General features: G+C 39.6%; 1 protein-coding gene across 4 annotated transcripts; it reads left to right on the forward strand.

The window, feature by feature from the left end:
• The first annotated feature begins 708 nt into the window (after positions 1 to 708).
• NSRP1 (nuclear speckle splicing regulatory protein 1) lies at positions 709 to 19,684 on the forward strand. Of its 4 annotated transcripts, none has more exons than XM_087751976.1 (7): positions 709 to 832; positions 1,983 to 2,070; positions 12,152 to 12,208; positions 13,503 to 13,634; positions 14,584 to 14,791; positions 15,357 to 15,465; positions 18,019 to 19,684. In XM_087751976.1, exons 1-7 carry the CDS (start codon positions 813 to 815, stop codon positions 19,058 to 19,060), a joined length of 1,656 nt encoding a protein of 551 aa, XP_087608102.1. In that variant the 5' UTR covers positions 709 to 812; the 3' UTR covers positions 19,061 to 19,684. The 4 variants fall into 4 exon arrangements, with proteins under 4 accessions (XP_087608102.1, XP_009462827.1, XP_087608103.1 ...); XM_009464552.2 differs by lacking the exon at positions 709 to 832 and adding an exon at positions 839 to 1,386; XM_087751977.1 differs by lacking the exon at positions 709 to 832 and adding an exon at positions 839 to 1,382.
• Positions 19,685 to 22,455: the final 2,771 nt, after the last annotated feature.

The raw sequence follows: 22,455 nt of genomic DNA on the forward strand, positions 1-22,455 counted from the left end.
ACCAAGTTACAATGCTCATAAATGATACAGCAAACATTTTCAAGATTCAGTCTCCTTAAATTACTTTTTAGGAATCATTTTAAGTAAAGGTTTTTAATCAGCATTTTGTCAAGTTCTTCCAAACGTGTTGTGGAAAAGCCCTGCATTTTTAATATAGCAAAAAAAGCTTTCTTATTGGGATAAAGCTTGAGATTACAGTCAACTGCACCGTCTGCAGCAAGATTTCATCTTTCCAATAACGCTTCTTCTGGCAGAATCACTTTTTTAATAAAGTTTTGGGAAATTAAACTCCTCTTTCTTTCTTTCGTCGGCAACAAATGACGGCTCCAGGTAGGTGACGACCGGCGGGGGCAGGGTGGCTTCTCACCCCCCCGGGGAGCGGCGGCACCGGCGGCAGCGCGGAGGGCGCCTCAGGGGCCTTTCCTGCCGCCGGGCCGCGGGGGCCATCGGGCACGGCTCGGCTCGGCCCGGCTCGGCTCGGCTCGGATCGGCCCCGCTCGGCTCGGATCGGCCCCGCTCGGCTCGGCCCGGCCCCGCTCGGCCCCCCTCAGGGCGACGCGGGCCGCCCGCACCAGCCCTTCCCCTGTCGGCACTTTCGCCACTCGCCAACGGGCCGTTAAAAAACTCGTCCCCCATCCTCCGGTCCCCTCCGCCCGCTCTCCGTTCCCTTTCTGGAGCGGGACCGCGGCGCGGCGCGGCGGGAGCCTCCGGGGCGGGCGGGGAAGGGGGGGCGGGGGCGTCTCGGCCGCCAGGAATCTGCGGCCGCGGAACGGCAGGCGGCTCTACCTGGCGACGGCAGCGGCCGGGACAAGATGGCGGCGTTGAGCAAGCAGTGAGTGACGGTGGAGCTGGGGCTGCGGGGCCCCGCCGCGCCGCCGCCGGGCTCCTCGGGGCGGAGGGTCCGACCGAGCCCTGCTCCGCGGGGCGGCGGCTGGGGGGGCCTTGGGGCTGCCGCTGAGGGTGGGCGCAGGCGGGGCCCTGCCTCGGGCCGGGGCGAGCTCTGACAGACTCGCTCGTCCCGGCCGGCCTGCGTCTGTCGTGTAGCCGTGCTGTGTGGCCTGAATCCAAAGCTGTGTGTATTAAAACAAAACAAAACCAAAACAGCGGGAAGGCATCGGAGGCTGCTTCTGTGTTGCCGGGGAGAGAGTTCTCACTCTTAGGAAGTAGAATCCCCTCAGAGTTCCCGCACGGCCCGCAGCGCAGCTGCCGCCTCCCGCCGCCCCGAGCACCGGCCCGAGGGCGCCGAGCTGCGGCGGCGGGGTCGGAGCACAGGGAGCGAAGGGTTGGTCACAGCGGTGGTGTAGTACCTACGGCATCGCGGAGTTCTGCAGGACGCTGCACGCTGTGACGAACTGCTTACTCAGTGATGGACTCGGGGAAAGGCAGGTGGGGGAGAAATTCCTCATTTAGAGATTGCTCCTTACATAGGACGTGTTTCTGAGCACAGAGGTTGGCTGTGTCAGCAGAAGAGTTCTCTGTGTGTAGTTAGTTAATCTCTGCATGACATAAGCTGACTGTAAATCTTGTCTTTTGCTGTAGCTGTATCTGTGCGTGGTGGTTTACATTGCCATGCAAAATAGGTGAACTTCTTATTGCCCCAGCAAACATCGTTACGGACTAGTGTCTAGTGTAGACTAAGGTTGAATCTCTGGGGGTTAAACAGTAGCAATTTCTTACTTCTCCGAGGGAGAAAACAAAAAATCACTTAGAGAACTCTGTGAAGAGGGATTGGTGGCCTAATTTAGGAAGATCATTGCATCCACAAACTTTGCATGGAAAAAGACAGCAACAGCTATGGGAGAAGCTGGCAAGCGTGTGGCAAGGCTGAGTGCACTGCTGCAAAGGCTGCTCAGATCTGTACTTGATACATTATGCTGATCTTTTGTTTCTAAAATTATGAATGGTAGATTTTTGTTTTGGAACATGCTATGTGTTTTGTTGTAAGTAATAATGTTAAAGGTAACTTTTAATTTTTTCCCTAGATATGGGCTCATTATGCCAAAAAAATTGCCACAGAAAAATCTCGTTTCGAAGAAGCTCTCAGTGTTTGCAGATGACTCTGATGAAGAGGTCAGTTCAACAATTTTCTTCTGAAATTTGTCCCATATTCTGCAAATTATTTGTTTACAACCCTTAATGCCTGCATCAGCTTATGGCACTGTCACTAAGATATGTGTCATCATTTTGGATTTGGGTGTGAAATATGATCTGTGTTTTCTTTAGAGCAAGTTACATGAGGTGATGACTTGATTGTTAGTTACTTTCTGTCAGCTCTTCCAAAAGTTCATCACGTGGCAACCTGTTTGCGAGAGTTAACAGTATCTAGCTCGTAAAGGAATTTGGTGGCTATCGGTGGTAAATATGTCTGCAAATAGAAAGACAGTAGTAATCAACAGTTGTTTCTCAGATATTAACTTTAAAGTGTAGTACTTGTTAAGTGTATTTTATCCTTTAGCTCATTCCACCCAAATTTGATAAAACTGATTTATGATGTTCGCACTCACTGTAAGCAAAAGCAAAGCTGTACAACCCAAAAGTTTTAAAGCAAGAAAAAAAAAAGGGGCAAGTAATGAGAATTATTTGTAATTCTGAAATTACTCGCAGTACTTGTAATCTTAGATTGAACAATACACAGCTTTTCTGTGATCGCAGAGTTTATTGCTACTTTGTGATGTATGACTATATTGCATGATGTTGATACTGTAATCTCCTTTAATTTTTAAAAATTTTTTAAGTGTTATCTTCGAAATATTAGCTTTCTACCTGCCCCAGTAGAGGGTGCTGTACACCATAAAAATTACACTTCTGGATGTATGGCTGTGAGTATGGGGGGCATCCAAGAACGGGCGTGGTATGTAGGCTGGTTTGGATATCTTACAGAAACCCAACTTCTAAAACAGAATTTTTGAAGCATTTAAAGCCAGTAGCTTCATAGTTTACAGGTAAAGAACAGAAACTCAGAATTGTGGAGGTGAACTCTCCACATGGATGGAGCTTTCTGGATGTAGTGTTACAGTTTACTGGGTTTTATCAATCTGGAATTACTTGTGATAATTTAATCATAATGGCATTATGTGCATATTTAACTTTTGTCCACAAAACTCAGAAAATAAACTTTACATATACCCATAGTCTAGAATTTTAACATTTAAGAAGTTGAAATTTAGAATCACTTGAAATTTAGAAACAGAAATTTAGGAACAGAACATGAAATTTGAAATTTAGAAACAGAACATGGGTTACAAAAATGTTCTTACTGCTCTAGAGCTTCACGCAATGTTCATTCTTTTGTGTGCTTGAAAACAACAGTGCTAATAAAGCGTCAAATAATCTTTTCAGTTTCTGACTCCTATTATCAAAACATTTTTTAAAAAATGTTCTTTTAATGAACTAGCAGTTGTTACTTTTCTGTCACAGAAAGCCTGAATCTAGCAATTCCCTACCTCTGTGTGCCTGGCTCCATACAGGATCCAGAATGCTGCTGTTGAAGGTGCCTGAGCTCCCTTCATACAGGGCATGAAAGGGCTGCGGGCCTTCCTGGTAGCATCCACTCAACCCTCGACATGAAACTGCCTCAATGCAGCTTATAGGACTTAGAGGAAACAGAGAGGACAGGAACGTGTCTTAAATCCCATCTCTTTCCTCACGTAGCTGCTGTCCTCAGCGCTCACAGGAGGTGTGTCCCTCCACTTGAGCTCCTAGCTGGCACTGTGGCTCTAAAGAGAGGCTTTGCTTTCAGTACAGCTAACGGAGGTGACAGTGGATCCGCTGTCCTCGATGGCAGGAGCACTTTCCTTGTCAGTTTAGGATTTGGTGTCTTTCTCTACATTAAGGGACTGACCCCACGTTTTCCAGATCCCAGGAATGAGCTTGAATGAATCTATTGTCATTAAACATTACATGGTCGGACTGGGAACCTTCCTGAGTATGGGGCTATCTTGTGGTTTTTCATTTCTTATTTTCTTTTAATATCTAAACACTAAAGCAAAATAATGAATGCTAATAATAATAATGTATTATGCTGTCTACTAACTTTTAGCTTAACAGATCAAGTACCCTCCCTTTCAGAAAGGCTGACAGATTTCACTACCAGAGTCTGCTCTAAAGACTCTTAAAAGTTGTCATGCTCATCAGTATGGTACATACCCAGCAAAAAGTAATAATCTCATAACTGCCTTTATCAAAGAAGATCATTTTTAAAAAAAGCAAAATTACTTTATTAGTTCAATAATAATTTCAGAGCTTTTCGAGATAAGGAGCAGCATTTGGGAGGGGTTTCATTTCCTGTCTGCTACCTTATCAGTCAGAACTACATCTCAAACGTCTGGAGATTATGTATTTTTAACTGAACTCTAATAAAGTTTGTGCTGGGAAATCTGCACACCTGACTTGGTCTGCGATTATATATTAGATACCAAACTTTTGCTCCCTTTTTTTTTAAATGTTAGTATGCATATTTCATTAAGGTTTTGCCTGTACCCTTGCTGAAGGAATTTGAAAGGTTTTTTGCTGTGGCTAAGTACATTAATGGATGTTAGTTGCTGATGAAGGTGATCTTTGGGTTAGTTCATAAGAAACAAAGCATCTGGGATGGAAATTTTTTTGAAATACGATGTTGACTGGGAAAAAGTAAACCAGGTGATTACAGTTATGTCTAGCCAATAGAGAATCATAGAATCATTTATGTTGGAAAAGACCCTTAAGATCGTTGAGTCCAACTGTAAACCTAACACTCCCAAGTCCCACTAAACCATGTCCCTAAGCACCACATCTACCCGTCTTTTAAATACCTCCAGGGCTGGGGACTCCACCACTTCCCTTGGCAGCCTGTGCCAGTGCTTCACAACCCTTTCGGTGAAGAAATTTTTCCTAATACCCAGTCTAAACCTCCCCTGGTGCTACTTGTTATTTGCCTTCATAATGAGGAGTTGTTGGTATCTTTAAAAACTGGGGGGAAGGTTGTTACCCCTAGGAAGGCCTGTTGTAGAGAGTAGATGTTATAGCAACAAACTATGATATGTTAGAAATAAGTTTCCATTCCGGCTTACCGTTATTTGTGATATATCCATTTTCTCCAAAAATAGTATTCCCTTATTCATGCATTGCATTTTCAGAGGTGGCTTGTTAGTATTCCCAGTGTACTCTTCCATGTTCTATTTTATCTTTGGAATTTAGTTGAAAATACCTCTGTAGTACGGAAGATAAAATTTCTGTTTCTTCATTGTATCAGAATTACCTGACATACATTCCTGTACCTTACCAGCCTTTCAAAACTGATTTGTTGCTACAGGATGTAAATTGTAGCTGAAAAAATAACTGTATATACACCACAGTAGGTGCTAAATTCAGGAGAGATATCGTGGAGTCAGTGCAGATAGTTCTGTGAATGTATCAGCTTGATTTTGTGGTGGTTTTTTTTTTTAGTGACCATCTAAAAGATAAATGGAGTGTTTTAGCAGGCACAAAGGAAGAAACTGAAAACAAGCAGAAAACTGTATCCTCTTGTAGACTCAGATTTTTTTGTTTTGCTTACAAATCCTTCCATTCACTTGGCAAATTTGAAAAGGATACAGCATGACTTAAAAAAAAAGATTGGCGAGGTAATGAGTACTGATGGTGACCAAAGTTTATGCAACAGTTTGCATGCAAAATAAGACTAAGTAGACTAAAGGGGCTCTTAGAAAAGAGATTACTGAGGAGAAGGAAGTGGAGAGGAATAACTCAAGAGGATGTATGTAAAATCAAGAATGATTCAGGGAAAGTAAAGTGAGTGTGCCATTTCTCATGATATGAGCAGTAGGGTGTATTACGGAATTACCAAGTAACTGGTTTAATCTAAACAAAAGGAAGTTGGTTTTTTTTCTCCACACAATGTATAATTAAGTGGTGGAACTCATTGCCACCGGATATTGTGGCATGGCCAAAAGTATAAATGGATTCAGAAATGGATTAGCAAATTAAGGGATGCCCTTGGTGTCAAACAATGGTCCAGGTGCATCCTCCAGTTCAGGAAGTCCCTAACCTCCTGGTTTCTGGAAGCTAGGAGGGAATGCCGAGGAAAGCCAATTCTGTGCGTGACTTGTTTTCACGTTCGTTGTCTTAATCCTCTGCTAGTAGCCATGACTGATAGAGCATATGAATTGAGATGAATCTGTTGCCTGACTTGATTTTTTTTTTTTTTTTTTCTCCTGTAAAGGCTTGAGTCTCATGTACATGTAGTGATCATCCATGTGCAGGCTGTACTTGGATAATATAGGTCTCTGAGGGCAAGCCGTAACGATTCACTGCTAAGTACATGCACATGAGAGTGTAATAGCTCACGTTAGATGTTTTGGTACCAAAGTGTCGTGAATCCAAAGATCTCTTAGTCTGAGATTCCTTATCTGATGTGAGGAGAATGAAGTGAGCAGAGTTAGATCTCAGCCTTTCAGAGACGTAACCACACAGGGCCGCAAACTTGGGGCGAGATCCATAGAAACACCTGCAGGTATCTACACTTGAGTTCCCTGAGCTCCCTGTACAGTCAGCAGAGATGCAGGTACTTCTGAGGCACAACTTATGCTAAAGTAGACACCTAGAATCAGTGACATGAATTTTGCTCTGAAAGTGTCTATTTCTCAGTCTTTAACAATAAAGTGCTCTTGGACTGTCTAGTTCAGAATAAATGTAAGCTTTGCGTTTTGTGGACTGGCTGACTATCTGTGCTGCTTTCGCTTGCTGATCAAATGGAGCTCCAAATTATCCTGCTGTTGCTGTTTGGGCAAATATTTTTCTGCACATCCAGTTAAAACAAGATGGTTGTAGTGAGAGATTAAAATCAAACTACATATAATCTGCCTGACGTCATTGAAGCATTTCATTTCCCTTTAAAATGTATTTCACTTTAAACAAAGGTAATTTATTTTATGTGTCTACTGCAAAGCAGCATGTAGAGAATTCAAAAGGGCAGTGTTAAAGGGCAAAGCCCCTTCATGGATCCTTCATAACAGGTTATATTAGAGCAGAAGCAGCTTTTGGTTTTAAAAAAGGAATGGCATGATGTCTTACATTGTCTATCAGTAAGTACCATGCCTGGGGATTTGGTAGCAACCACAAATGCTTTGCCTTAGGAGGCCTGCTATGCAGCTAATACGGGATACTCCATTAATAGCTATTATGTCAGAATACGTTGGTCTCGTACTTCTTGTGGCAGTCCGTGGGGAAAACCAAGTCAGGCATCTCACATACACTTTGAGAGCATCTATTAAAATAGTTGTGACATTTTTTTACAAGACATTCTCAGCTTCAGATTTAAGGTGGTAACTTCCTAGAAACCAGCTTCAGCACTGAAAATGATACTAGTCACAGACTAAGACTTGTTTTCTGAGACTATGCTTAAATGGTGCTGCACCTTGTGCTCTGGAAATTATGTCATTTACAGCAGCAGTTTAGGAGGAGTTACTTCTAAAAACCCAATGTCAGCAACTGGCATTTTTTCCCAAGAACAAATGAGACAAGTGAGTAGCAACTCAGAAGGATAAGTAGAGCCCAAGTATTCTTTAAACTAGGCATGTTCAGATAAATCATTTGCTATACCCCTTTTGGTTTTCTAAAAAGAGCTTTATACAATTCGTTGTCTGACATTTGACCATAGTAAGTTTCTGAATGTACTGGCCAATTTCAAGTGAATTCAGCCAGGCTAGCCGTCTCTAACTGCAGAACAAAGACCTCGTTAGTGCCCTGATGAGGAGAAAGACAAGATGAACTCAGCCCTCCTCGGTTCTGTTCGGCTGGCCTGGAAGCTGAGGGCTGGCTGCCTAGTCTAGGTGAGGTGGGAGGAAGCAGGAGATGCAGAGGGAAACCAAGGAACTGCAGTTGGGACCTGAGATCTGGGAAGACTGGGACATTGTGGTGGGAAGGCAGAGAAGTCAAATTTGTAAGAAAAATGAAATTTTAGTTGTCTCATTTGTGGAATTGTCTTTTTAGGTATTTGCTTTTGAACTTTGAATTGAGCTTTTTGTATAAAGCTGTAAATGGTTTACATGCTCTGTCATGATTTGAACATAGCTGAGACAAACCAAAACCGTTGGTCAGTAGTTTGAATGTTCTTCTTTGCTTATCTAGGAGCAATGTAAAGAAGACATTTGAAGAAGTAACATACAAGGGGTGCTTCCCTGCAGGATAAAAATGAGGTAGCTCAAGCAGTTAAGAACCTGAAAGAAGTTTATAGACACCTGAAGGAGATAAGAAATGGGAGAGAACAGTGAGAAATGTTAGTAGATTGGGGTCATTTCTTTTATTACTCTTTTTTTTTATTTTTTAACCTTTTCCATTTTGTACAAGCTCTCTTCCATGGTCTCATAGGGCTGGTAGACTGTAGAGTCTCATTTCTAAGAGTTTCTTGTTTTGCATGGATTTTATGTAGTTTCACAGGATAGGGTTAAAACATTTTCTCCTTGCAGAAAATATTAAACTATAAGCTTTGTGCTTCAGAAGAATAACTTGACTGCAGGGAAAGAGAAGGTATGAAACAGATTGCTGAGCTTATAGGGCCTTTAATAAATGGGCAGTTGATAAGTAAAAACAATACAAAAGAACTGGAAGTTCTCATCTATCAGAGCTCATAGCACAACAGGAAATTGTCAACCATAAACCATTAGGGAAGGTGTTTGTTTTTAGTAAACTTACTGCCACTCTAGACAAACAAATCGCAGGTGGGCTTCTTTACAGTTATATGTACAATGACAAGGACTATATATTACCTTTGTGTTTATGTCATCTTTGTAGATCAACACCTTTGTTTCATGTAGGCAGACAAGGAAAACATTCTAAGCGGTGTTTCAAATATTTTGGTGGAATAAAGCTTATTCTGTGACTATAACTGCAGAATCTGTTCTGTCTTTTCCTGAGCCCTTGCTTTCTGGCATAATGCAGGGGAGATTCCTTACTGTTTAGGTACCTTTCTGTAAAACCAGCGTAAGAGTGTCTGGTACAGGAATCCTTCAGTGATGGCCCTTAATTTGCCAAGCAGAGGACCATCTTTGCCCCAAGAGCCAGGAGGAAGTCTAGGTCTATTGTGTAATGGTGGTGTGTGTTCCACTGTTAATTTAAAAATATTTGTGTATATTAAATTTATACTGACTCATTTATAGCATTTTTTTGGAAGAAAGCATATGACATAAAAGTCAAGTACAGTATTTTAAATATTTCTCAACATCAGCTCATCAATCCTGAAAGCCAGAGGTAAATACTAGATGAATGAAGCCAGGATTCTTCTAGGTTGTTTGAAACTAAATAATTTGCTAGCTACTTTCCCCAGTCAACCAGCCAACCAGCTACATAAATAAATAAGAGACTATATCCAATTCTCGTCCAAATAATCAGCAAGCTGCAGTATACGGGGTGCAGTCCCTGATACACAGCGGAGACTCTGTGTGTTGCTAATGTCTGCCAAGCTCAGCTTCCTAAAGCCTGAAGCACGGTCTGCTTCTTTACCTGGTTATCTGCAGCTGGGTAAGAGAGGCTGCTTTCTAGTGAGGAGCATAACTGAATCAGTGCAGCCTTCTTCTTCCATGAAAGTGCACATCGTGCTTTCCCTTTATTACTGTAGTTTAACCACCAGGTTTGACATTTTGAAAGCAGAGATGGATTTTATCTAAGTCTGCATGGAGCAATTAAAGCACCAGAAAAAGTTGGAATATGTGCCCTTCCAAGTTCCTTTTTACTTGTCCAAGTCCCTCACTTGGAGTGGGTTAGGAAGGAATATTTTGAATATTCTGTGTCTCAGATTTTTCTGATGGTAGTGTTACTTATAAAAGTAAGTCCTAGTGCATTCGTGAGAAGCGAGCAAAGTTCTGAGTGTCTAGAATTCAACGGATGCTCTTATGTGATACCATATGTACTTTTCTGAATATTGACAGTGTTGCCTTAGCACCTTCTCTTGCTGAGTTCAAAATTATGTGGTGGACCTCTGAGATACTACCTTTCTACTTTAAAAAAAAAAAAAGCTGCACGGAAGCTTGCAAGTCTTCTCATTATTTATGGTTTGCATAGCAGAAAAAAAATCCCTTAGAGGTGATCACTGTGAGTACCTGTTAGTTAGTCCCACACGACTTGCGAACTCACTAACAATCTTAACCATCCTTGGTGGGTGGGAGAGGTCCCAAAGATGCTGCGTTCCTGCGGTCTTCGTGAAGATGGGCAGCTGGGTAAAGGGACAGACATAGATGAGAACTGGTGATTTTAATCTTTCTCAGTGTTGGGGAGGAACTGTTGGCTGACTGCCCAGCACAGGCCTAGCTTTTGGTCACATACAGTGTTGCCCACCTGCCAAATGAAGCAGGCAGCGTGTCTGAGGAGGTGGTAGGGGAAATAAAGAGGCAGAGGGCACAAAGTCACATATAATGAAACTTCATTAATTCTGCTGCTTATGGCACAACTTGTTCCCTGTTTCTGAAATTAACCATTGAAAAATATTTGGACTGTTTATAATCTGTCATGTAGAAAATTGTGGAAAAGCACTTGGTTTTTTTCCTTGTTGACACATCTGTTAAAATTTTAATAGCATAAGAAAGAGGGGTCATGACGTTATTATTTTAGTTTAAGCATCAAATGAAATCAAAAGCCTTTTTGTTCAGGGGATCTGTTTGAATTTACATGGCGCTAATTTTGTTTGATTTCAGAAGATCCTAGTCCCTGGTGCCAAGCTCCCTGATGGTTGGTTTCCATTTTTTAATTTTATTAAGAGCTGATTACACAATCTCTTTGTCATTTTAAAGTGTGATATAGAGCATGTATTAGTCAAAGTTGGAAAACTTGGGAAGCTGCCAAAATGCAAAGGGATTTTTCCTTCCTATTTCTCCTTTTTAAGATTAAGAAATATTTAATTACATAAACAAGGATACGAGTCCTGTCATGTATAGTGAATCTATTTAATAAACAGTATTATCTATTAGTTGAGAGAAGATAGATATGCAGTTTAGTTCAACACTAAGTAAAAGAAAACGAAATAAAATGCAAAGCCTTTTTTAAAAGACAGCATAATTAGAAAATGTGTTTTCAGTAGTAGATATGTTTTTTCTTGGGGAAGATTCATCTTACTATTTTCTAACGTATTGAAAAATTAAACATTAACATTTGAAGTACATGCTGTTCAAATCAGCAGTATTCTTATTTTTAAAGATAAGGAACTAATGATACAGATCAAACTTGAAATAAGCGCAAAATCCTTTTGGATATTTGTTTTTTACTATGAATACAGTTTTTTCATGTCATTGTTGGTAAGAATGTCTTCTCGTGACTGCTACATCTCTGATGACACTTACATGCTTGAGGAAGAGTATGTATATTCTGAATAGCACCTATCTGTTTCACAGACTGTTAGAAATACAGTTAAAAAAACATTGAGAATATTTATCCTTCTTTAGTCACAAACATGTAATTCCCAAGAACATTAAAACAGTTTTGATACATAAATTGGTAGGAAGGTTTAATTCCTATTTATGTTGATTTTGGAGGGTTGTTTTCCGTGTTTTCCTTTTTTTCTTCTTTTTTTTTAATGGCAAAAACTGAAAGAATTGTAGTGTTTGTGAGTGAGTAGATGTATTACAAGCATCCTTCTCTTAGGAATTTGTTTCAGTACTGGCTTTAGCTGTTCTTTGCTGGATGTTTTGCCTGCTGATGTGATAGCTTCTTGCACCATCAGACTGATCCTTGCCGTAGTGGAGGAGTATGTCTTTTCTACCCGTTTTTTGGCAGTGGTTGGAGGAAGGCATTGCAACTAAACGGTTTTCACAGACCTCCTATGTCTCTGAGCAATTCTTGGACAGAGATTGCTTGTTTTGTGAAATGGCATGAAATTTTATGCAGCTTTTGAGGTACATGTGTCATTGAAATAGTATTCTTAAACTCATCACCATTTTCATAAAAAAATGTATATATACATACATATGTTGAGGTACTGCAATACTTTGCTCATGGAAAAGGCTGATTCATTGTATGCTTGTGATTGAAAGAACTTTTAGTTTTTCTTGTTTACAGAAAAATACTATTGAAGTGAGAGACTGACTTATGTAATGGGACTATTATATAGTTGTTCGTTGGAATAGTAGAAAAAGAACATGAGCTGTGTCAATGTAATTAATTTTATTTCTGCAATGTTTCCTTCTTATAGCCATCTGTTGGTGAAAGTCTTCAGAAAGAAGCATTGAAAAAACAAGCAATGAAACAGGTAAGATGCAGTGGGAACTCTGCATGCCCATGGCAAATTAGGAAATTACTGCATCCATTCTCTTTTATTAAATAAGTGCAGAAACATAATTGTGCAACTTCAGAGTTAGAGTTACCACCCTTCAGAAAATTCCACATAATTTTATGATTTTGTGCATTGCTCTTTGCAGCACCAGACTTCCTTTAAAACTTGACTTGATATTCTCAGAGCCTTTCCTCTAGCAAAGATTTTGTTTCGCTTTTCTGGGCAAGATTGTTCTTTTTGAAATTTTTTTGGCTATGATCAGAGTAGCTGAAAAACTGCTCAATGAAAGCGGCATGAGTGAGGTTTAATACAGAGCTGGTCATAATTTAAAACACAATAAAATTTCTGATTACTCAATGCAAGCACTTAAATACACAAGATTTTGAAGTTTGTTTTGTGGCATTGAATGCATTGATGTTTTTAGAATTCCTCAAACAGTTTGTTTTGTTTCTAGAATGTAATGTTAAGAAGTATTGGGTTTTTAAATATATACCAACAGTGAGCCTTTTACTGTAATTGAGGAGTAACTTGTGCAGAGGAAATATGAATTTTACATTTAAAAAAGTTCCAGACCAATAAAAGACATAGCTAGAAGAAGATATTTATGCATCATACATTTAACACATTGCTGGTTTTTGATGGAGTTAATACGTGCTTGAGAGAAACTTGTCTGGTTGCCGTTCAGCATTCCTTGTCTGTTGTCAGGAGATCTGATCTAAGGGCTTCCCTCGTAGTTGTTTTTTTCTGATAGGGCTTTTAAAAACGGAACGGTTTCACAGTTCTTACTTCCAACGTAACTGTACAAACAGAAGATAGAAATGTGAAATACGGAATTGTATCCTGAATGATATTGGTACATATTTATTATTTGGAGCTTCAGGGAAGGGGGCTAAACTATAGATGAAAACAGACAGTAAATTTATTGAAATGTTGTTTACTGTTTATTAGAAAAAATGAATTATGTTATTTGATGGAACAGTGTGCTCATTAAGAAGTTTCCAGTATTGTTTTGACTGTTGTGCTTTGCTTCCTGTATTTCCTACAACTGCAAATACTGGTGGATGATTTGGTTGTTCATCTTCTCAATCCTGGTAAACAGTGCAAGAACTTTGTAGATCAGACTGTTTTTAATTTACACTCGGTGTTCTAGTGGATAGGTTTATACTATAGATCTGTTTAAATTACAATACAGGAATAATGTTTGAAAATAGTAAAAATTCATGTGTAATTTTTTGGTATCTTTTCTTCTCCTCCTCCTTTTTTGTTTTAGACTAAATTGGAGATTCAGAAGGCTTTGGAGGAAGATGCTACAGTGTACGAATATGACAGTATTTACGACGAAATGCAGCAGAAGAAGAAAGAAAGTAATGCCAGAGTGTTATCTGGAAAAGATGACAAAAAGGTCGATACCTGAAAATGTATGCTGTCTGTCTTATCTCTGTATGCTTGGAATAACGATGACTGATTAAATTTTAAGCTTTGCCAAATGCATTTTCTCACGGGGCATGCAAGTATTGTGCTCAAATCCTGTTACGTAAGGTAGTAATTTGCAAGAATTTTGGTAACACGGTTAGGTCATCAGATACTTCAGAGTCCTGATCCAGTGGTATTCTGGAGGGCGGCGGCAGACTACAAGTTTCCCACCCAATTTATTATGTACATATAGCCTATCTTTCTGTGTGTTTCTGAAGAGAATGTTCCAATGGCATAACAGGATTAGAGGCAGTGCAGGCCCTGCAACAATACTACTTCTGATAATAAAGTCTCTTTGGTTATTAAGCCAATGAACATAAATTGTCCCTCCTCACTCACTAGTGTGCTTACTGGAGGACTGTCAGAAGACTAAAGTAATTAACTTTCATTGGTGAAACGTGAGCCGATTTCCACAGCCCAATGCCTTGTTTCAAAGCATTGCTGAATTATCCTGACAAGTGATATTTTCATTGTTACTTATTCTGTTTCATTTGAAAGCTCTTGTCAGGTTATGTGGGTATAAAAGGAAGCTTCCCACTCCTTTACAGCAGCAGAAAGGCAAGACAGAAGGGTGAGAAATCAAAAAAACATTTAATTTCACTCAGAGCAAAAATCATCCTAGTCAAAGATGGGCTGAATGTTTTGATTGAATGCAGCAACCTCTTTTGTTATTGGGAAGCATGCCATGTTAGTGATCTAAAAGGGAATGACAGTTTATTTCAGATAGCTATCAAACAGTGTGAGAATACGTTAGACTAGCTTCTGTCAATTTTCTTCCATTACCAACTTTCTTCAACATCTCCACCAATCCCAATTTGTGTTTTCTTAGCCGCCTCAATTACGTCTCAGCATGATACCTTTTTTCCCTCCTATTTTAGCCCAGATACATCCACAATATCCTCAAAGCAGCTGAGATTAGAAAGAAGGAGCAAGAGAAAAGAATGGAAAGAAAAATTCAGAAGGAGCGTGAAATGGAAGGGGGAGAGTTTGCTCACAAAGAGGCTTTTGTGACTTCAGCCTATAAGAAGAAGCTGCAAGAAAGGGCTGAGGAGGAGGAAAGAGAAAGAAGAGAGGCGGCTCTCGAGGGTAAGATTCACACTGAAATAATTCCCCTTAAAAAGAAGTATGGCCTTGTACATGATATACAACAGCGTCATCTGGCCTCTCTGTGAGGCTTGAGATAGTAAAAAAGGACCAGATAGTCAAAAAGGACCAGATAGCAGATACTGAATCAGATCCCACTTTGTTATTTTCCTTTGTACATGTTACTAAAAGAACAGAGGAAGCTCCTCTGTTTGTGTGTCAGTACTGTTTGGGTTGCTACTTTTAAGACTTGTAAGCCTGGGGTACAATGATGCTTGCATTCCTTACTTCAGACATTCTGTACAGTGTCCCAGGAATAGATGTAAAGAATAGGATATAGGATCATAAGATAAGTCAGGTTGGAGTGGACCTCTGAAGGTCATCTATTCCAGGCTTTTGCTCAAAGCGTGGTCTGCTATGAGGTCTAATCAGGTTGTTCTGAGCATTTTCCACTCTGGGCTTGAAAACTTCCAGGATGGAGCAGTCTTGGTGGTGTCTTTACCAATTGTGAGTTGTGTCTGATGAGTATTTGTGGCACAATAAATCCAACCGTACTTTCTTCTCTTAGCATACCTGGATGTGACCAAACAGAAGGACCTCAGTGGATTTTACAGACATCTTTTAAACCAGCGGGTAGGGGAAGAAGAGATGCCTAAATGCAGCTTCCGTGAAGCCAGGTAGGATGCAATTCCAGAAGGCTTTCAGATATTCTTCACTCTGAGGGTGGTGAGGCACTGGAACGGGTTGCCCAGAGAAGCTGTGGATGCCCCCTCCCTGGAAGTGTTCAAGGCCAGGTTGGACGGGGCTTTGAGCAGCCTGGTCTAGTGGAAGGTGTCCCTGCCCGTGGCAGGGGGGTTGGAACCAGATGATCTTTAAGGTCCCTTCCAACCCAAACCATTCTATGATTCTACGCAAACCAGCTTCTGGCTGTTTGTGACTCACTGGAACAGTGTAAGAGCTAGGCAGAGAATACTAAAACACTGGTAGGGTAAGCTGATTACTTTATACATCTGATTAACTGAATTATTTGGGAAATGTCTAATCATTGTCTATAAAACAGAGACAAGCAGGACAGGGATGCCATTTAAAAAGTATCAAGAGGACAGTCACACTTGTAATACCACTTGGTATTATTCTAACCTAATACATGGCAATCTGTATTAAGTTACGTATTTTGAATCATGAGGGAGACAAAGGGTGAAATAACGGGCATAGAGGTAAGTCATAGGAAATGATGTTGTGGTACGAATTTCCTGAAAAGAATGTGGGTCTCTAACTTTGTACTTAGTGCACATTTACAGGTTTATAAAACATAAATTGAGTGTTGATGCTGTGATAAAAGGAAATTAATCAAATATGTAGGAAATCCAGTGGGAATATTTTAAAATCTTAATATATGCACATTCCAAAGCAAAGTAATGAGATGAGGCTGAATTATTTATGTAGTTGAGATGGTGAAATTCTGCCCTGTGGATAAATATGGTGAAGGGGCTATGATTCTTATATGCAACAACTGATCATTTGAAACAATTAATTCAGGTTAAACCTCACTTGAGATAGGCCTTAAATCTGGACATCACTAGTTAAATGCTTGCCATCACAAAGAAAATGCAGCTTTCATCAAGAGATCTTCTAGATCTGAGATTGGATTATTAGAAAATAAATTCTTAGCTTAAATGAAGAATGTGTTCCCAGTGAAGTTAGCTAGCTGAAATAAGGGAATCCTTGATTATGTCGTTAGTATAAAGATATGCCACCTTATTGGAAATAAATAGGGAAAAATGTAAAAGAAATAGGAAGTAAGGATTACTGACTGGAAGAAAAGCAGAACAGCTTCCTGAATTTAAGCAGAAAATGGGAAATTTGAGGCCACAGTTTTGTCATTTGAGACTTGAAGTATTAGTATGCCTATGTGTTGCTACATCCTGTCTCAGGCTTTCACCAGAGAAATACCTGCCTGGTTTCAGTGGTGCACAGAGGTTGGTGCTGAGGTGGTTAAATGAATTTTGCATTTTATGGTTTCTTCTTTTTATTGATGAAATCTAAGTTATTCACTTGCATCTCTTTATAAAAACACAAGCAGTAGTGGTCAGCCCACTCGGTTGTTCACTTGCTTCAATAGTTCTTTCAGTGTGTCTTTAGGAAGATGTAGTTTTGTACTGCGTAGAGGTCATTTGGAATGATGATTTATTAATTCTGGAAATTAAGGAAATGTTTGTTTTGTGAGTTGTATATAAAATTAATTCAGGGGAAAACAAGTAGTACTGTAGATGGTGCTCCCAGCAAGGCTTTCAAATAAGCTCAGGTGTGTATTTTTACTTTATTCTTTCTTATGGTGGTATAATAGGATACAGAGAGAAAATGGCTCAATTTTTAGATCTCAGAATTTGCATCACATGTCCCTAAAGTGATCCACTTTGACTTGTCATTTTAATTAATTGGATTACTAAATAACTTATCAAACTTTTCAGCATAATTTTTAGTCATTGTTCATAGACTAACCATGCTTTCAAGCACGCATCAAACATTCCATCTAACTGGATGGTGTGCTGATTCATAAGAATTTACCACAGCCTGTTACTGTAGCTGTATGATTAGAAAGAAGAGACACGTGGCTTGTGTGAGTAAACATGTATTTCCTTATCAGTCAGAAAAGAATGACAAAGCGTAACCTTTGTGTCTACTGCCCAAATTGGTCTTCCATGGGTCAGCTTTTTCTAATTAAGAATCTATGAGCTGTTAAAAGATACTAATTTCTGTCTAGCCACAAGAGTGAGATCGTCAGAAATACTGGATTAAAAAAAAAAAAATCTACTACTAATGGAAGCTATGTTCCTACCTCTGTCAACAAAACGTACAACCTGCTTCTTCTCTGGATAATTATTTGACGTGAATAGAGGAATAAACACATAGGAAAAAATGTGTAGCTTGCCAAAAAGCTTACACAAGAATACAAATCTATGCCTTTTTCCTTAGATGGAGACTACAGCTACTTAACCATTCTTTTAGGTAAATTCATCAGCTCTCATTCACCAATGAACCAGATACAGATACTTGATAGAAATCCTTTGTGCTGGATTCCTGGAACCTGAGCCACAGATAGATTTGCTTTCTTAGACTTTTCAGCAGCATCTTTTGCTTAAGTCCTGACCAGAAGTCAAGTTTGTAGAAAAGTCTGAGGTTTCAGGCTGTGTAATGGTGTTTTCTCTTTTTTAACATAAAAAATGTAGGATAAAGGAAGAAAAATCTGACAGTTGTTATGATGAATCCAACCAAAGGAACAAATGCCCATATGAAAGGCAAAGACTGAAGCCCTCTGCTAAAAGAGAGAATAATCCAGATGCTGATACCGACTTAGGAACTGATAGTAGTGATGATGATAAGAGACACAAAAATAGTGAAGTAAATTTGAAAAAGAAGAAAAGGAGAGCGAGCTCTGCGAGCAGTGAAGAGGAGGCTGCACGTCACAAGAGCCAGAGGCATTCCAGGTCACCAAGCTCATCCAGTGTGGAGGAAGAGCTGCGCACAAAAGCCCAAACAAATCATCTCGTGAAGAGGGGAGAGAGCAGACCAAGCAGAAGGGGAAATGATGAACAATACAGGGAAAAAGATTATGAGAGAAGTAGGACCCACGAAAAGGATCACCAAAGGGAAAAGGAAGAGCGACATAGATACGGGGATCACACTAATAGAGATAACTACAGAAGGAGGGAAGAGCAAGATGATAAACTAAGGGGGAGGGAAAGAAAAGAGAGGGAGGGACATGGCAGAGAATGGAGGAAGGCAAAGGAGAGAGAAGAGAAGGGCTCAGAAAAAGAACGAGAGAAGGAAAGAATAAGAAATGGTAAAGACAGATATAATGACAGAGAGAAGGAGAGAGGAGAGAAATGCAGAGAAAAGGAAGATCATGTGAAGGAGAGGAGAGAGAAATATGGTCGTGATGAAAAGAAATACAGAGAGAGGAGGGAAAGTACTCCTCCATCTTTAGAAAAAGATGGAGAGACTGATCTGGAAAAAGAGAGAAAGGGAAAAGAGAGAGAGGTGGATGAGAAGGGAGGAGCCAGCTCTGGAATTTTGTCTGAGCAGAAACGTAAAGCTGGAGAAGAAGGAGAGAAAGAGGAGAAAGAACAAGCACAGAAACCATCTGAGAGCATGAGCAAATTTGCCAAGCGGAGCAATGAAGAGACAGTCATGTCAGCAAGGGACCGCTATTTGGCAAGGCAAATGGCACGTGTCGGTACTAAATCTTACATTGAGAAGGAAGAAGATTAATGTCCCTGTGGTGGACAAAACCACTTGGTCTGTCAACCAAGAGGAAAAGCCAGTGCTGCATGGACTCTTGTACAGAAGTAAAAGTGTATCCTAGCTATCTATTCCTGGCTTTCATTTCAGAAATTGTGTGTGCCATAATAGAAGAACAACTTCTGAAATGGATTGATTAACGGATCACTTGATGCACACCCTTAGTCTGTTTATACAGTTGAAATATTAAATTTGGCTGACTCTGTCCACCCTGGCCTTCAGTACCCTGTCCTTGGTACTTGGAGATTCTGGGACAGACCTAGGAGTGTTAAAAAACGGAAGAATACTTCCCTGGCAGCCCCTGCTCCTTTCACCAGCTGAAACAGTGAGCTCTGCTGAAACAAAGGTGTTCTCAGGCCTTAGCAGGAGTCATTGTTGGCCACTGATGCTCTCAAAAATGAGCAGCAGACCTGTAAAAATGGGAAAAAAGCAAGAAAAACAGCCTGAATAATAATCTAGGAGATTTCTGTACGTAGTATGGTGTTTTGTAAGCTAAATGCATATTGACATATGAATTTTGTATTTATGTGTGGGCTTTGGTTTTGGGACCTGATGTACAGAAACACTTCAATAAAATGTAAGATAAATACTGGATCTCATGGTCTCTGGTCTTTTTTAATGCTTGTGTTATTTTACTTCCTCTTTTTTGTGTGAAATAAGGTATACGAGTCTTTTTTCATGCATTACAGTCGTATCTGCTTGTTCTGCTAGAGGTAATATTTTAGATTTGTCAATCTGTCTCTTCAAAGGTTCATAATCAAGAATAAACTTATCTCCAAACTATAACTTGGTAAGTAGGATATCTGACAGTGGTCATAGTTTTAAAACTATGTTTTCAAGACCTTTCACAATGGTTTCTTTCAGTTTGTTTTGTAGTAAATGTATCACTTCCATGGTACGGTAAGGCGAACCAATATGAAAAAAAAGATTGAGATTTGTGTTTCTCTACTGTTTTGTTCAGCAGACTTAGTAATGATGCAAAATGTGAGTAAAATTAAATGCCAAGTCTGCCGGTTTACAAAGACTTGAAATGGAATCAGTTTTATATGTAAGTTAATCGAGTAGCTAGGCACTTAACTCCAAGTGTGGATCAGTTTGGTTTTGCTGTTCTGTATAAAGAAATGTAATGTGCATTGGTTCTTCTGTTGGAATAGAATGAAAAGAGTATTTAGCAGTGGGCCAAGGTTCAGACACAAGGAAGTCCTCTGCTTTTTGTCAAAGAGGCCTTGTTGGTGTAGTAAACTGCACTAGATATTCTGCTTTTTCTTGGAACTGAATTTTATCTTTGCTCTTCCCATGAGAGAACCACAAGAAACGTCTGCAGATGGATTATGAATATTAAATTTATTACAATAACAGTTTACAGTACAAGGCACATACTGATGACTTACAATCAGCTTGCAACACTTGTAACTAAACAGCCGCATAAATTAATACAGGTGCATCATGTACAGGTTGGAGGGAATACTTAGTTCTGTACAGCTAAAACTCCAGTTTAATTCTCTTTGCTTAAAAGGCAAACGTGTTCCTAATTTACCAGTTTCATAAATTCCTGTTCACTATCCAGAATAGAGGGTAGGATTTACTTGTGTGATAGATAAGCAGAAGGTGAGCTGAAGAGAAGGAGTTTGTTTGCCTCAAAACACTTTCCATTGCAGTGCAGCCCATTTGGTATCAATAGAACTGGTTTTTGTACAAAAACAGTGTTTAATGTATGGCTACTTGTTGAGCTACCTGATGAACATTGGTTACTCTAAGTGTTCTCAGGTGGATATGTAAAAGGAAGAAAAAAAGAATCAACAGTAAAAATCAATGAAATCAATTTCTCAATATTTCAGCCACTCAGCTAAACAGAGATACTAAAAAACGAACTTATGATAAGAAGACTTAGAAAACTTCAAACTAGTACACCGTATAAAAAAAAGTGGGGACTAAACTGCCTTGCAAGTTCAGCTTTTATAGAATGAAAACATGGATGTGTTTTATCTTTGTATTATTCAGGAAAAGAACAGCCTTTTAAATCCACTTCTGGAGGGCTTCCTTGCCCCTGTTCCCATAAAGACCCAGACTGGATTATCCTGGTGAAAAGAGCAAAGATCTAACATCACTAATGATCTTCTGGACTGCCTATTTCTAAAAATATTTTTCCTGTGACTTTGCATGTCTGCATTGCTTTTTATACCTTCAGATAATGAAAAAAACCTTTCACCTCTCTCAGTACAACTGTACTCAGAATGTATCATTCTCATTTTTCAACTGAGACATTCAAGCTGAGACACCTTGCAGTATTTTACGCTGTGACTGTTGCAGGGCTTGTATTAATATCAGGGCTTCTTGGCTGAGTTTTAATCCACTAGAAAACAGTGGCATTTCTTGGGAAGTTGCTCAGCATTCTGTGCTAAAACCACCCAGAAAGACAATGTCTATCGTATAGTAGTGTCTTAAAGAATACAAATTTAAGATGCATTTTTTGGCATCTTTTGCCATTTCAAATGCTGATATAAAAAAAATAACATCAGTAGTATTGCAGGCTAAATAGCAGTGACTTCTGCAATTATTACTCTGCAAGTTATTCTGTTAGAAATAATGTTCTCGGTTTCAGTTTGTTTGCAAGGGCTGAAAGAGAAACTTTGGCTTTGATACAGATAGTGCTCACATTTAACTCATCCATTTCTGTCCCTACCTAATAAAAGGTAGCAGAATGCCTGTTTAAAGAGGCTTTTGCAAGTGGGTATATGTAAATGACTAAAAATTGGAACTAATTTTGGGGTTGGGGGGGGAGGTTTGGTTTGGATTGGTTTTTTTAATACGCCTAGCATGAAACGGTATCAGGTCTGGCAAAAAAATCCATTTGTAAGATTTACCTATATAAATACTTACGCATTTAAGAGGAAACTTATCTAGGGTTAGTTGAACACAAGTCTAAAGAATGGAGAAGCTGGGTAGGGTTTTCTCCTTTATTTCCCACACTTTGATATTGGATACATACGAGTACCTCATTCGTCTTACATTGACATTTCATATGTATTTTTTCAATTAATAAATGCAGAACATTTAGTTTTTTAAAAAAATCAGTAATTTTTCTGATTGGTAACTCTAAATGGCTTTCTAACATGAAAGGAATTCCCAAACTGTTCCTCTTTTCCTTACAGTGAAGCCAGTTTTGGAAGTAGTTTTCAAATATACTTGAGGGATAAGCTACAAAACTATTTCTTATGAGTAACTGTGCAGTAAGACAGATTTATTATGTTTTTCTGGTGGCAATGCTAGAACATATTCCCTTTTTAAAAACAGTTTAGGAGTCTTTTGTTTGTAGTTCCAAAAGAACCGTCATTGTCCCTTTATTTCCTTATTGGAAGTTGGGC

This window comes from Nipponia nippon, unplaced genomic scaffold (assembly GCF_047370975.1).
Source record: "Nipponia nippon isolate SJK-2023a ecotype South Korea unplaced genomic scaffold, ASM4737097v1 scaffold_15, whole genome shotgun sequence".
NCBI lineage: Eukaryota > Metazoa > Chordata > Aves > Pelecaniformes > Threskiornithidae > Nipponia > Nipponia nippon.